The sequence below is a fragment of the Nipponia nippon genome, unplaced genomic scaffold (genome assembly GCF_047370975.1).
Source record: "Nipponia nippon isolate SJK-2023a ecotype South Korea unplaced genomic scaffold, ASM4737097v1 scaffold_24, whole genome shotgun sequence".
Lineage (NCBI taxonomy): Eukaryota > Metazoa > Chordata > Aves > Pelecaniformes > Threskiornithidae > Nipponia > Nipponia nippon.
The window spans coordinates 6016192-6030162 of record NW_028262341.1 but is presented as its reverse complement, the minus strand read 5'-3'; the positions used below and the strand labels follow the sequence as shown (position 1 = coordinate 6030162).

Here is a 13971-nt window from a genome sequence, read left to right as displayed (position 1 = left end):
ATGGATTGCCTTAACTTCAGTTGTTGATGCAGAGAAATAATTGCCACCCCAGAAAGGTAATTACATATGCCATTGTTTATACACATAATAGGCCTGGAAAAGCATGTTCTGCAGATAGAAAAAAAAGAAAATCCTGCTTTCACATCAGGGCGGAACACTATGTAAAGTGACAGATTGCCACAAATAGCATTCAAACCCTTGCACATTAGTGGTTGATTTTTCTTCTGGGGAAGAGGGGGAAGGGATAAAGGCTATGGAACAGGGTGGAGAGAAAAAGAAGACAATTTTGTTCAACAGCCATAGTAACATATCCAGTGGTTTTTACTCCCCTGATTGCTGCTAAATGAACCTGATCTTTAAGAAGTTGTTTTTAAAGTCACTGCCTCAAAGGGACATTTTCTGTTGTTGCCATCTTGTGCAAATACCACTTCTCCTAAAGTGGCCTTAATTTGAATTGCTTTGAAAGCAGACCAAATAATCTGGTAGAATATGGTATGGCATGATGCATCTCCTCTTTGTGCCTTTAGTACCATGTGAAAAGTGAATTTAGGTCAAAAAAGGACAGCTAAAGTATCTTTTTTCCCCTCCCATTGTAATATATCTAACAACAAAAGAATAAAACCACCCCTCCCCCCCCTTTTTTTTCTTAGAATGCAAAATATGTATTTCTTCAAAATATTGAAAGTATCAGGGCTGAACAAAGGAAAAAAAATACATATGTATTTTGATATTGAACCGAGCATTGTTAGATGCTGAAGCAATTCATAGCAGGGCTATTCTCTGCTGCAGTGTCCAGCAAATTGCATGACCTGCTTGTTAGGCTTGACAACAGTGTTTTACCTAACAAAGGCCTCAACAGCTCAGAGCAGCAGAGGAATGTCAAAATGAGCACATTTCACACACAGATGTGTGACCGTAATAGTCTATAAGAAGATGCATGGGGTGGAGGGAAAGGGCTGGGGGCTGGGAAGGCTAACAGTTAGCAGTAGGGACATGGCCCTACTGACCACATTTAATCAACCCTTCTGTAAACAATTCAACATTTTCATTGTTCTCTAAAAACTAATAAAGAGAAACAAGCACTTTTCATTCATCTTGAAGTAATTTTCTGTCAGGTTTGAGCCCCTTGTGGCCTACAGCTTGTGCATTGCTAGCTGTGTGATACAACAACTATTTCAATTTATTTTACAAACTCTGGCCATTCACATGTCAGTTAGTGTTCACCAAGCCGGCATCTGAAATTGTGCAGTTAACGAGTTTTACAACATTTCTATCAAGAGAAACTGTTTAGCATAACTGACTCTTAAGGAGTTATTATACCTCTAAAAATCCATTTTAAGGGGCATTATTTAAATAAAATAGAAAAACGGTTCACTGCCTTTTAAAGGGGCTACAAAAAAAGTCCATCAGATCCAGTGCAGTAATCCTCAGCTTAAAGCACTCTTGAGAGCACTTCTGGGAATTATCAGCATAATGAAATGTTTTGTGAAATGTCCAGATAGATTCCTCTACTCAACAATTTTACTGCACCATATTTATTTTCCTCCTAGTTTTTAAAGAAGTGAATTACTTTTTTGAGGGGATGACTCTACATTGTGCAGATTAACTGAACACATTATTGCCAAGGCTGTAGTATAAGTGAGGGGTTCAATCTGTGTGCAGTCTATATACATTTGCAGAGGGAAAAAAAAGTCAAGTCCTTTATGTTATACTCAGCTCTAAAAGGGTTAAATCACAATGAGGCTCATGCAGATTTGCATTTCTCTTGTACTGCATTTTTCCCATACTCTTAAACAACTTTGTTATACAATGGCACCTGTAAAATGCTTTATTGAAAACAATTCTTAAGTTAATTAAACAAACAAAAAAGCTTATAAAACTGAAATTTTGTTTAAAGTGCTCTGAAAAGGAGAAGTTTCTGAATTTTAACTTAAAGAGTAGATATCTATCTATTAACTGCGGTGACCAATGATCCAAAACTGTTAATACCAAGAGTCCGTAATGAAAAACTGCAGCATATGAGTGAGTCAATCTCAGCATATTAAACCACCTAATGGAGTAAAACTCAACTCTGCCATGTAAATTAGTGAGTGTTTCTGCCTAAAATGAGCACTGGTAATAGAAAAAGTATACTACAGTGCAATTACAGATACAGTAGGTACAATATCCAGATGTATATATACAATGTGCACAGATACAGTGACAACAATGGCCTATCTGGCATTATTTGTCCAATATCACGTCTGTCACTAAAAGCCTCACGATTGAGTGCCAGCAAAAAAAAATTTGTCCTAGGTCTTGAGAGTTTTTTGCACTGGTTCTAAGACAGTCACTCGTGGAGATCAATGAATAGATGTTCAGTAACTTTGATCCACAACACACCTGGACAATAATTCATGGTCTTGGCACATTCTCAGAGCAAAGGTATAACCTTTCCTGAAGGTATAACCTTTCCACAATCAGTGTAGGCAGTACGACAGCCGCAATGGCAGAGGAGTTGTCTCCCAGGGTCTACCAAGACAGAGATGCATGCAGGGTGGCTTCCAGACTGGCAAATCTATGATTTATCAAAAATGTTAAGTGAGATAGCGGACAACAACTGGGCTACAGCTCAGTTTTGCAAGATGTTAAGCATTTGGCACTGACTCTGTACATATTAAGTTTTAAACACACAGTCATTGGCAGAGCTGGTTACCCTATGGTTAAAGCATTGGGCTTGTTTGCGACTGAAAGCTTTACTAGAGTGGTGTGATGCTCCTTAGCACTCTGCTTCAAATCTTGGCATGGCAAAACACATAAGACAGGAGAAAAAGGAGAGAGTTTTAAAAATATATTGCTCAAGTTTATGTTAGAATCAGTGAAAAACAGCTACACTTAAATAATGTATGGGTGGTTGGACTACTGAAAGATAGGGAAGGATGAAAGCAGTCAGATTTGTAGATACTAAAGATTTTGGACAGTGAAATTTAAAAGCACCCACTGTACAGAGAAAAACTGTGTCCAATTCCAGAGAGCAAACCAAGGAAGGACAAGACCAGCAGTGAATGCTCATTTTGTACAAGACTGCTAATACAGGCAAAACAGTTGAAGAAACAAAGGAGTGAGCTGAACTTAATCCTAATGACACTTTCCAATCTTATGCATTCAGGCTTAGTTTTTCCTAGCTTACTGTATGATCATCTAGTAGATGCTGCAACAATAGCAGAAAAGGTCTGCTGGAAGAAGGTAGAAATGTGTCATTAAGATATCCTACATGGTCCTCCTGTGTTTATAGCATATGTCTCCTCCTCTTTACAAACCCCACTTCTTTCTTCTTCTTGGCCTGAAGAGGGTTTTGATGGGAAACAGAGCTGTGTCTACCACCAAGGGCAGCGACCGGAGCTCTGAAATGAAAATGAATGGATAATCACACATTCAAAAACCTCAGAGTGGCCTGCTTTGCCATGTGCTGGGGAGATGCAAAAGATGCAAACACCTAAGAGGAAGGCAAGGATAGGAAGCAGCTTGACTGCAGTCATGTATTTCAGCACAGTTAATTACAGTCAAGTATTTTCCATGAGTTTAAGTACTATGGCAGCAGGACTTCTTTGTCCCGTCATTATTTATACATAAGTATTTGGCCAAAATGGAGGTGAATATTTTTCAAGCATGCACAGAGGTGTCACTGATTTTCTGTTCCATAGTGGAAGGCCCTTTCCTTTTGGGGCAATTTCTATGTAAAACAGAAAAAGAAAAAAGAGGGTGAGTTTTAGGTATGACAGAATTATTTGTGACAAATGAAAATGCAACAACTGATTTTTCATGTGACTAAAGCCTTGATGCCTTGCTCCATTGCTTTTTTATTTGTTCGCACACGTTCAACTTTTTGCACAGCAGTTGTTTCGTTTAATTTTTCTCTTTTCTGAAAGGACTGTTTTCCCCGGCCACAAGTAATGTGCACACCTAATTTACAGGAGATTGCAGTAGAGCTTGGAGATACACAAGCTTGAAAGGGTCTAAGCTGGGGTGCAGACAAACTCTAACTATGTCTTCCTGCAGCCCCGTGTGGGGTAAAGTCCCTGCCAACAAACTGTGGGTGGGAAGAACCTTGGCTGAATGTGTCCTTAGCTCGGTGTTGCCGGTTCATTAATTATTCCACTAAAAACTAGCTTGGCTATACTTCATCCCACACTGAAGTCTACAGTTTGGACATCTCAAAGCTCTAAAATATGAGAAAATGTTATTATTTTAACCCTGTACCTATATGCACAGCCGGTCTTTTGGTTCACATTCCTCTACACTGCTGGGTTAGCTGTTTTCCATCCTTCCTCCCTGAAAAACACTTCCCTTATAAGTAGGCAGGGAGCACGGTCAGTGGAAAGCTGCATAAGTGCACTCTACCTCTCTGGGGGGTTTGTTGTCCTTGTTAAACCTTTTTGCCTTTAGAGAAGGCTTGTGAATATTTTGCAACACCAGGATTGAACTAAAAGAATTATGTTAATGGCATTTGAAACAATTAAGACACCATAATTTAGGTTTAGGTAGATAAGTCTGTCTTCAAACTATAATTTAAAAACATTCAAAATCATATAGAAATAAAACAAAACCCAAACATCCACAACACCAAAGCTGACACTGTGTGGTGAAGAAGACATTTCTATTCACAACCTCTGTCCCTAGATTAGTGGCAATCTAAATACCAAATTCCCTCGCATTCAGCAGAGCTATGTATCAGGATAATGAGATGCAAGACCATGTCAGTTTGGTACTACTAGTAATAATATCAAAAAGCTTTGTTCTGAGATACTTGTGACCTTTGATAGTCAGGAAGAAGCAAAACATGAAGAAAAAAAAAAGAAAAAATACATTAAAACAAAAAATTCAGAACTTTTCTTTTAGCTCGTCTTTATATTGTCAGGTGACATAGGCCGACTTTCCTTGGACTTTTGGGATCTGATGACACAGCTATTTGCCACAAGTCCAAAACTCCAGTCACAAGCTTTTAAAACAAAGTTTCTTTTGCCTGTAAATTTGAGGCTGGTTGGTATAATCACCTCTATGAGAGCTGGAGATGCAGCCTGCCTCTATCACTGCCTCTGCTGCCTATAAAAATAAAGATGTAACAGTTGCTTTTGTTGCTTTTCTCTACCCTGGCTTCCAAGAAACAGAACTTTTTTGGTCATGGAAAGGCTGGGTACATGTCCTAATAAGTTTTGAACTCATTAGCTAATTGCAGTTGAATTGCTAAGGGTATGGAAAAGGCTGTGAACCTAGAAGCAGAGTGAAAAACTGCACTTGTACCTCACCATGGTCAGGTACATCCAAAAGACGCACGTGGTGGGTTCTTTCCCATCCCATAATATGCCCATTGATTTATTAATATCCAAGTCAGCTGCCAGGTGTTTTCCCATTTATTTCTGAATCTCTTCTGGATCACTGGTTTTGCCTGCAGTCCCTTCACCTTCTCTTCCTCTTTCAGCCAAGTCAAGCACCACTCACAACAAATGGACTAGTTTCGGCCTCACGCTATCAGTTGCCATAAAAATGCAAGACTAGGCTTGAATTCACTCAAAAACACTTCACTTGCTACTTCATAGGCATGGAGGTCTGTGTATTTTTAAAGGATAATATAAAAGGATATGTAAAAAACCATACTTCTGTAACCAATTGCACCAACACAGACAGTAGAAATAATGAGTAAATGATTATCACTAACTAAAAAACGTCCATGAACACCACCTACCACAACAGGCTGTAGAAACCACTCTATAAAAGTAGCAATAAAAAGCACCGTGCATCCTATCTTACAGAAGGAAGAGGTGAGTGAGCAGAAGAAAGAAGAGGAAGCATTGGCATCTACCTTGTGAACCTGGAAGGTGACTTGGTATACTGGAATTTGGGAACAGACCAACACCTCAGTTGACACAAAATGTGCAGATACACATCACAAGAAATGTTAGGGAAATTTTTGTGAGAGGCAATGAAACCTAGGAATAACACTCCTCTGTCATCAGCTGCTTGTGAGTAATTCGACTGTGGGTTGGATGTCCATGGAGCAGCCCTGGAGTGGGTCCAGACCCACAAGTACACAGAGGCTTACAACTCACGTGATTTAATAGATTTCTGTCATCAAAGTGGTCTGGGACCTGTCCTGGTGTATGAGAAGCTTTTGACAGCAAGCTGACAAGGAGACTGAGCCATGCATCCCTGGGGTAGACCGAAGTCTTGTCCTTCCTTTGTCATCTTGGCTGGCATCAGGACTGCTGAGATATGTTTCCTCAGGGAGGAGAACACCCTGTTTGTTTGGGCACTGCCATTTTCTTCGACTAAACCACTATTTCTGCTTTCTCTGAGCTGAGGATTCACATGCTTTCATCTATCTGTGGGGAATTTTCTTCATATGAATAACAATGGCATCATTGATACGGTGATTTTCTTGGGAAGGTCTTGCAGTAGGTTTGCAAGTCAGACAGAAGCTCTAACTAGCAATCACTTGAGCAACAAATAATATATTTAATGTCCTGGAATGCCAGTGCTTGATGTTTCAGGAGTAGCTTTTATTTATCATTCTGTATGTCACCCACCTACCTCAGATGATAGTGTTAGCTGTTCTTTCTGGATGAAAGGCAAAAATAAAAGTCTTGCTGTATTTTAGAGGCACTTTAAACAGATATTTTTGCATTGTAAAATCTGTGCCACATTTAAAGTAAAAACCTTCTGAAACAGAAGAGATAGTGGACACTTAATTAATGTTTGGCAACATCTTGTAGTTAGTCAAAGCCTATAATCATAACCACATTGTGCCACAGCTCATTTGACAAGATCCATTTTGTGGGACCTAACCTAAAGCTTGCAAGGCAGCTGACCCCATGTTCGTGCAGACAATATAATATGGAGTGGTGTAAAAGAAAAGTGCAAGGGGATCTATCCATCACTGCCTGTTCTCAGTTACCAAAATTCACACTATAATATTCATATGAACTGAGGCAGATGTCTTGAGTGGTCTGATCACACTGAGGCCAGCAGACATTGATTTTAGTGGATTTAGACCAGATTCCTTCTTCTCTGTCAGTGGAAATATGACACTGGATAATTCACTAAGCTCCTAATCATCTAGGATCTTTAGTGTGTCAAGGAAGGGGAGAGAAAGGGAGAATGGAAAAATTTTCCCTAAAATACTTCTATTTGCTTCATTCTAATGAGATCTTGCAGTATTTCATGTGCCTTTGCACTAGTTTGGCTAAGGGTGAAACATATATTTGCAAGATTCACCTGTCACCTGTAGCCTATGGATATGAGAACTGAGTCTACACGTTAGAGCTGGAGCGACAGGTCAAAGTCAAATTTCAGAATTTCATAGATGTGACCTAACCACAACACAAAAAAGTCAGGAAAAACGTAACAACCAGAAGAAATGAAATAGTGATTTGTTCTGTCAAATAAGCGTAAGTAAGAAAAGTGCAAACTGAAGTATTTTATGTTGTGTATTTCCATCTGAAAGGCCATAAGAAAAAATTGCCCATTCAAATATTAGTATGTAGATCTTTGACACAGGGCTTTCTAAAGTAATTTGCCCAATTGCAAACTGTGCTACAAATTTATCACATCACATGTTTCTGTGATGCTGAAAGTAAAGTACTTGCTAATATATGTTGTTCTAAATGAACTCTCAAAGAGAGAGGAGTAACTTTCTTAAACATCCTGATGATTTCCTCAAATATTTATGAACTTGGTTAATTGCTAAGTTTTGCTATATTTTTATCTAAATAAATGTGTTATTAGTAAGCTTATTAAACTGATAAGTTAATTTTAAAATGGCAGTTGCACCAGTGCATCTTTTATTTAATCTAAGACAAGGTCTAAGTTAGGATGCATGTAGAAACTCAAGTGGTAACAACCAAATGCATGTCCATTACCAAATGATCCCTTTATTTTTTTTGATCACAACTGACTGTCTGTCTCTGTACTAGATGTTGTTATATTGTTTACCACAGAATAGGTCCATTCAGGGTGTAAAAAGTGGATGTGCATCTTTCTTAAATTCCTGTGCAATAATTCCTATGTAAACTCTGAAAATGTAACTGATAATATGTCAATGATTACTATACAAAGAGGTTAAATATTACAGCTAATTTCGTCACTGAAATCCAATCCAGGGATTAGCAACAATGGGGAATCTGTTTTATTTGCATTTAATTTGTACCTTCACACTATTATCTTCCATGTTTTAGTTTCAGGAAATGTGGTCTCAGGCTATTATAACCACATTTCATGCTGCAGTTGCACTGTTATTTGAGCTCTACGCTTGGAAACGACTTACTGAAAAAAATAAAGCCAGCATACTTTATTTTAATTATACTAGAGCTGTGTCTAAATACAAAAAAATACTACAGTATATATTTAATATGGAGCACAGATTAACAGTTTTATGAGACATAAAATCTATCTATATCATTTTCTATTTACAAATCAGTTATATATCTTTCAACAAAACAAATGCCTATAGTGTAAAAATGAATAAGGAGACCGTCAAACTAGCAATCATGTAAGCAGTAAATAACGTCTTAATTGGCCTAGAATGCCGGAGTTTGATTTTTTGGGGACTAGCTTTTATTTATTGATCTATATGGCATATTTATCTTTCCAGTGATTTGTACAAGTCTATTCCCTTTCCTCAATATCGGATCCATGTATGGTTTTATATTGCAAATCCCATCTGGGATAATAGCCAAGTAAGAGAAGCACTGTTGCTTCTGGAAAAGCCATCCATTTAAAAGCTTTCACTGAGGCAAGGATAACTTCTCAGTTTTTACACTTTGTCTTCTGATAAAAAAGAAGGCGACAGAGGGAGAGGGAAGAAATGCTGCTATTATGCAGTTGCCACCCAATGCATGCTTCAACAGTCCTTTACTCTTCACTGGTTTGTCAACAGCAAGAAAACAAGAAAGGATCCTGTGTACACTGGGAAATGTCTTTTAAATGCTCCTGCCTATGTTCCATTTACTAGCGCAGTTAGTGGACAGAAATGGATAAGGTGGGGTTTATACATCATCTGCAAGCTCTGGAATCGGTTCTTCTCAAGGAACATTTGTGCAGATTTGTTCTTAATGCTCCCATCATATTTCAAGCCAAGCGGCACTTCACCCTATGCATCACACTCTGCCATGCAGCTGAGAACTGGCAAACTCAATCATCCTCAGTGGAGGTGGCTGGCAGGGCATTCTCCTCTCTGCTAAAACATAGGTGTCTGCTGCTGAAGTCAGCACTGGAGGAAAAAAGAAATCTATCAATGACTCTCTTGTTCCTTATAAAAATGTTGCTGGAAATGTCACCCTGGAGACATTGCTTAGTTGTTTTGCTTAGGACTGTTAAAGATTGGCTCTTAAAAGCACTTCTGCTGTTGATGGTGGAGGAAAAAGTTTACAAACAACAGTGTTACACTTGCTTGACTTCTGCTTTTGTCAAAGTGATTTTATAAACACAGAAAAGATCATGCTCTGATAGCTGTCATTGCTCTGGTATAACCTTAGCTGTCTGGAAATGAGCTAATGAAATTTTTTGGTATGTCTTTTAGAGAATACATTTGCATTTGAAATAATTAGTGGTAGGCAGATCCAGCTACATCCAGGGGGAATCTCAAGACAACTGCTTTGCTGACTATTAGTGCCTAATTTCTGAATGTCAAACCCTGCACATCTTAATTTCTAGAGAATAAGCTCAATTGAACTTGCTCCACAGTTATGCAAAAACTGCTCAGATAAAACCAAGTGGACACCAATGTAATGAATGTGGTTATTAAATTGTTTCAATTGAAAGAACCCTATTCTTACACCATCATAATGGGAACAATTTATCCCCACTGATCGGCCTGTCTCTTTTTTCTGAGCTCTCTTTGATCTTGAAGCATATTGCAGTGGTGTGTCCTATTGAAAAGCAAAACTGGGGCAATTTTAATGCTTTTGTACCTTACCAGTGCTCTATTTTTTCGCTGTTTAAAAATAGCTGTTAATTATAAGTGCAGTTTAAATGTCTCAAGTGACCCAGAAATGCAGGTTGGAATGAGACAGATTGTGTGTCTCATATAAAACAGATGTACTTTCACAGAGCAGTCTGAATTCAGCCCTCAATATGTATCTTTCTCTAAGGTTATTTCAGTCAGGTATTGAGCTTGTCTAGCACTAAGCTATAAAATCCCACACATTTTGAACAATGAAGAGAAAACTGGATCTATATTTACCTCAAGAATAAAAAGCCTCTTTTTCTGTGTGGGTGTATTTTGCTGGTAGTGGTTGATGGGATGAGGGCATTTTCCTTCGACTTTGGAGACCCAGGAGACCAGATGCCTCATTTAATCTCCACCTCTTCTTCCTCTTGACGTAATAAGCGCATGCTTTTAAAGAACATTTAGTGGTAATAAACTTTCAGGAGCTCCTCTTATTTTGACTGGATTAAGCACTGCACAGGTATCAACCATACCTTGCAGATATGAAATTTCAAGCTTTTTCCTGCGTTTTGAGTGGCTTGAAGAAGTCCTTTTTTTTTCTCTTATGCCTACAATCCCTTTTAATTCCTGTCTGTGATGAGGTTCATCAAGAGAAGTTTGAAAAGTAGCATGCAAATTAAATTAAGGCATGTTAGTGATTTACTGGAGGGCCTGAACAAATCAGTTATTTATATGTCTATTTATTTGTATGTTGTTAGACAGCTATTTACAGACATTTCAATTCAGCAGCAAGACTGTTTCAACTTTCTGATTAGAATAGGCTGTCGAGTGCAATGAGTTTGATGAGCTCTCCCCTGTCCCCAAAGATCAGTGGTACACATTTAAAAGCCACTACCACTTCATGAAACTGAATGGTTTAATGGTGAAGGAAGCCAAGGGTCAACCGAGCTTGGGTTGTACATTCAGATCTCACTCATTAAGAGAGACTGACGCCTGGTTAAGGGGTGGGCACTGCAGGAAGAACTAGTCTGTGAGTGTGGAAGAACCTACCTTCTCTGAAGCTGAGCAGGAAAACTGAGCCAAAAGAGTCTTTGAAACTTTTTCCTCCCTGCTTGGTTATTAAGCATCACATACATTTTATTCTTCATTCCACCTAAGAATAAAGCAAAAAAAAAAAAAAAAAATTGCAGCATATTCGATTCATTGACTCACAAAAACTTTTTCTTAAAAAAACGGAATTTTGAGGTTTGTACTCAGACACTTACATACTCACATAGTCAGATATTCATGTGATAGAGAAATATGCTCATTTGATAGTAGGAGTAAATGTACTACTTTGTTTTCCACACTCCTGGAAATCACTTTCAATGACAGAGATTTTAGCAATGAAATTTTACGTTCTTACTCTTTTCAATGCTTAGAAAACTTTTCTTGAGTATCAGAGAATGTTAAAAAAATAAATTGGCTATGATATACTGCAATACTGAGTCCAACTTCAAGAGAAGCCACAGACCTCACTAGTTTTGAACATCAGTCCCCAAAAGACCACAGTGATTATATCTGCCTTTGGGAACTTTCTAATTGTGGAAACAAAAGTGCTTTCTTTAACAGTTCCCACATTAACACTTAATGCTATGATGATGGAAAACACAGATTTGATAGTAGCTTAAACAATAGCACATCTATATTTGAAACAAGAAAACTAGCATTTGGAAAAAAGATGTTCATCAGCTACTGCTATCTTTTCACCTCTTTGGGACTATATTTTGGTGCATAAAGGATTTCTCAAGACAGTGATGTCAAGAGAAATTTTTCTACTAAAACTCCATCGGCTTTGTTTTAGCCTGTAAATTTTCACATTGTTATTCTGTGAAGCACCAGGACTGAACCTCAGTTTAAACACGTGTATGAGTTAACCACCTCTTTGATAAAGCAGTGCAAACTCAAACTCAAGCATATACTTAGAATTGAGTGCTATGCTGATGTGGGATGGACACACCCTTAAAAGTTCTGCAGCACTGAGACCCTTAATTTGAATTTAGGTGAAAGTATTTTAACTGCACTCAATACCTTCTAAACTGAGTTAAGCAGGGACAACTGTACTGCTAGAGAAACTGTGCTCAGTGCAAGAAAGCTTCATTGCAGTGGTGGTTTGGGCCTATATTACCTTTTGTGTTTTAATTTTAAATTTCCCTTCTCTACTGGGTGACAGTTCCTATGCTACTATACTAAAATCAAAGCCTTTTGATATACGAAGTAATGGCTTTTTTTTTTTTTTTTTTACACAAAGAAAAGGTGATCAGCTTAGAAAAGGTTTTCATGTTTTACTTTTCATAGAAATAGACAAAACAGAAAATTTGTGTCTCTGAAATGAAAGAATAACCTTATGGAAGCAGAGTGAGTCGCAACATGTGAGGAGAAAATATGGAGAAACAGTTCTCTAAGGAGGTAGAAGTCATGTAAATAATAAATAAGTAACAAAGAAGAACAGACTGCAAGGTTAACAGGCAGCAGCGATAGAGGACTCTGTTGCTTTATGTCTACCTTCATGGCAACACTTCTCTGTGTAAAGTCCTAAACTGCCCTCCATTGAACTGGTTTTATGCACTAGTAGTTCTATTCAGGCTCGGCAAAGTTCATGCAAACATGCTGAAGTTTTGTGTTGGGAACATTAATTAGATTGATTTTTTTTTTTAAGTCTGATAAATGATCTTTAAGTAAATTCCTATTTGTCAAGGAAAAAAACCCACTGTGTCAGGGAATTCATTATGTTTGCTGGGAGTAGTTCTGTTATGATTTCTCCCCTTATTTCAGACATAAAACAGAACAGCTGTATGTTGCATATCAGACAGAACATACACATGCATATAAATGCTTTCTATCTTCAGCCTTTGAATTTGCTGTCATGAATTGTAATGAGTGAACCTCAAATATTTGGAGACTCAGTTTCAGAGAGGGACCTAATGATTTAAATATCTAGGATCCCTCCCATGAAGCCATCTTTCCACTCAGTATTAATGAAGCTTCTGCTGTTGTCCTTTATCTCATTTCAGACACTACATGACTGAGGGATTTTGGAGAAAGTCCAGAGGAGAGGAGCAAGAACAAGGTCAGGGAAACATGATCCATGAAGAAACCCTGAACCGAGGGAGTTCAGCCCATAGAAATGAAGACTGCCAAAGGACACAGTCACAGTCTTCCCCTACTGAAAAGCCTGGTGCAAAAGAGCACAGAGATTTGTCTTCCCTGAACACAGAGGGTAGAAAAATTAGTTATAGGCTTGAGCTGCAGAAAGCTGGAATCAGGCTGGATACTGGGAACAGGCCATTTTTTGGGGGGTGATTATGGGAAGATACTACAACCATAACATCGTGAGGTGTTAAGGGCAGGTTAGACAGAAATAGAAATAGTTTGTCTTACTTTGGGGATGCACTTGAAGTGTTTACAACCCCTTTAACTTTATTCTCTCCTAACTACTCCTTCCATTTCCCTTCCCAGTAATCCATTGCATTACTTCCTACTATAAGACTTCCAAATAAACATTTCTTGTCTTCCATAAAAATGCATTTATCAGCATGCTGCTCCTTCCCTTTCCTTCCCCTTTCTTTTTGCAGTTTTCATTTCTCCATGGCAGCTATCTATCTGTGAAGATTTAATCAACAAACCAAAATAAATTGAAAAAATACAACATGAGGATGTGAATGGGATTTTTGGTGGTCCACCAGCATCCCTCTGTATTTGTGTTTACAATTCTCTCACAATCAGCAAATTTACAATTTACGTTTTGTGCTTAAATCCAAAGTGATAGTCCTAAAATTGATACCAATGTTTCAGCTGAAGGTAGATGCACCTGAGTTTTGTAATTGCAATTGCTTTATGTTATATTTTCCTAACGAGACTAATATTTTACTTTCATTTTTGCCCACAAGTTCGTCGGCTTTTACAGTGATGAGGAGCTTGGAGCCAATTTCATGCTTATGTTATGGTAATCCAAAAACTGTTTCATGTAAACTAAATAAACTCTCCTTACAGGAGGGACAGAACCAGGA

At 38.1% G+C, this 13971-nt stretch overlaps 1 protein-coding gene across 1 annotated transcript in view; it reads left to right on the top strand.

The window, feature by feature from the left end:
- LOC148055315 (uncharacterized) overlaps positions 1-13264 on the top strand; it is a 71461-nt gene extending 58197 nt beyond the window's left edge. The window contains exon 6 of the mRNA XM_087761362.1: positions 12976-13264. Within this exon, the coding sequence (XP_087617488.1) occupies positions 12976-13264 (289 nt within the window). The remainder of the gene's footprint in view (positions 1-12975) is intronic.
- The last annotated feature ends 707 nt before the right edge of the window (positions 13265-13971 follow it).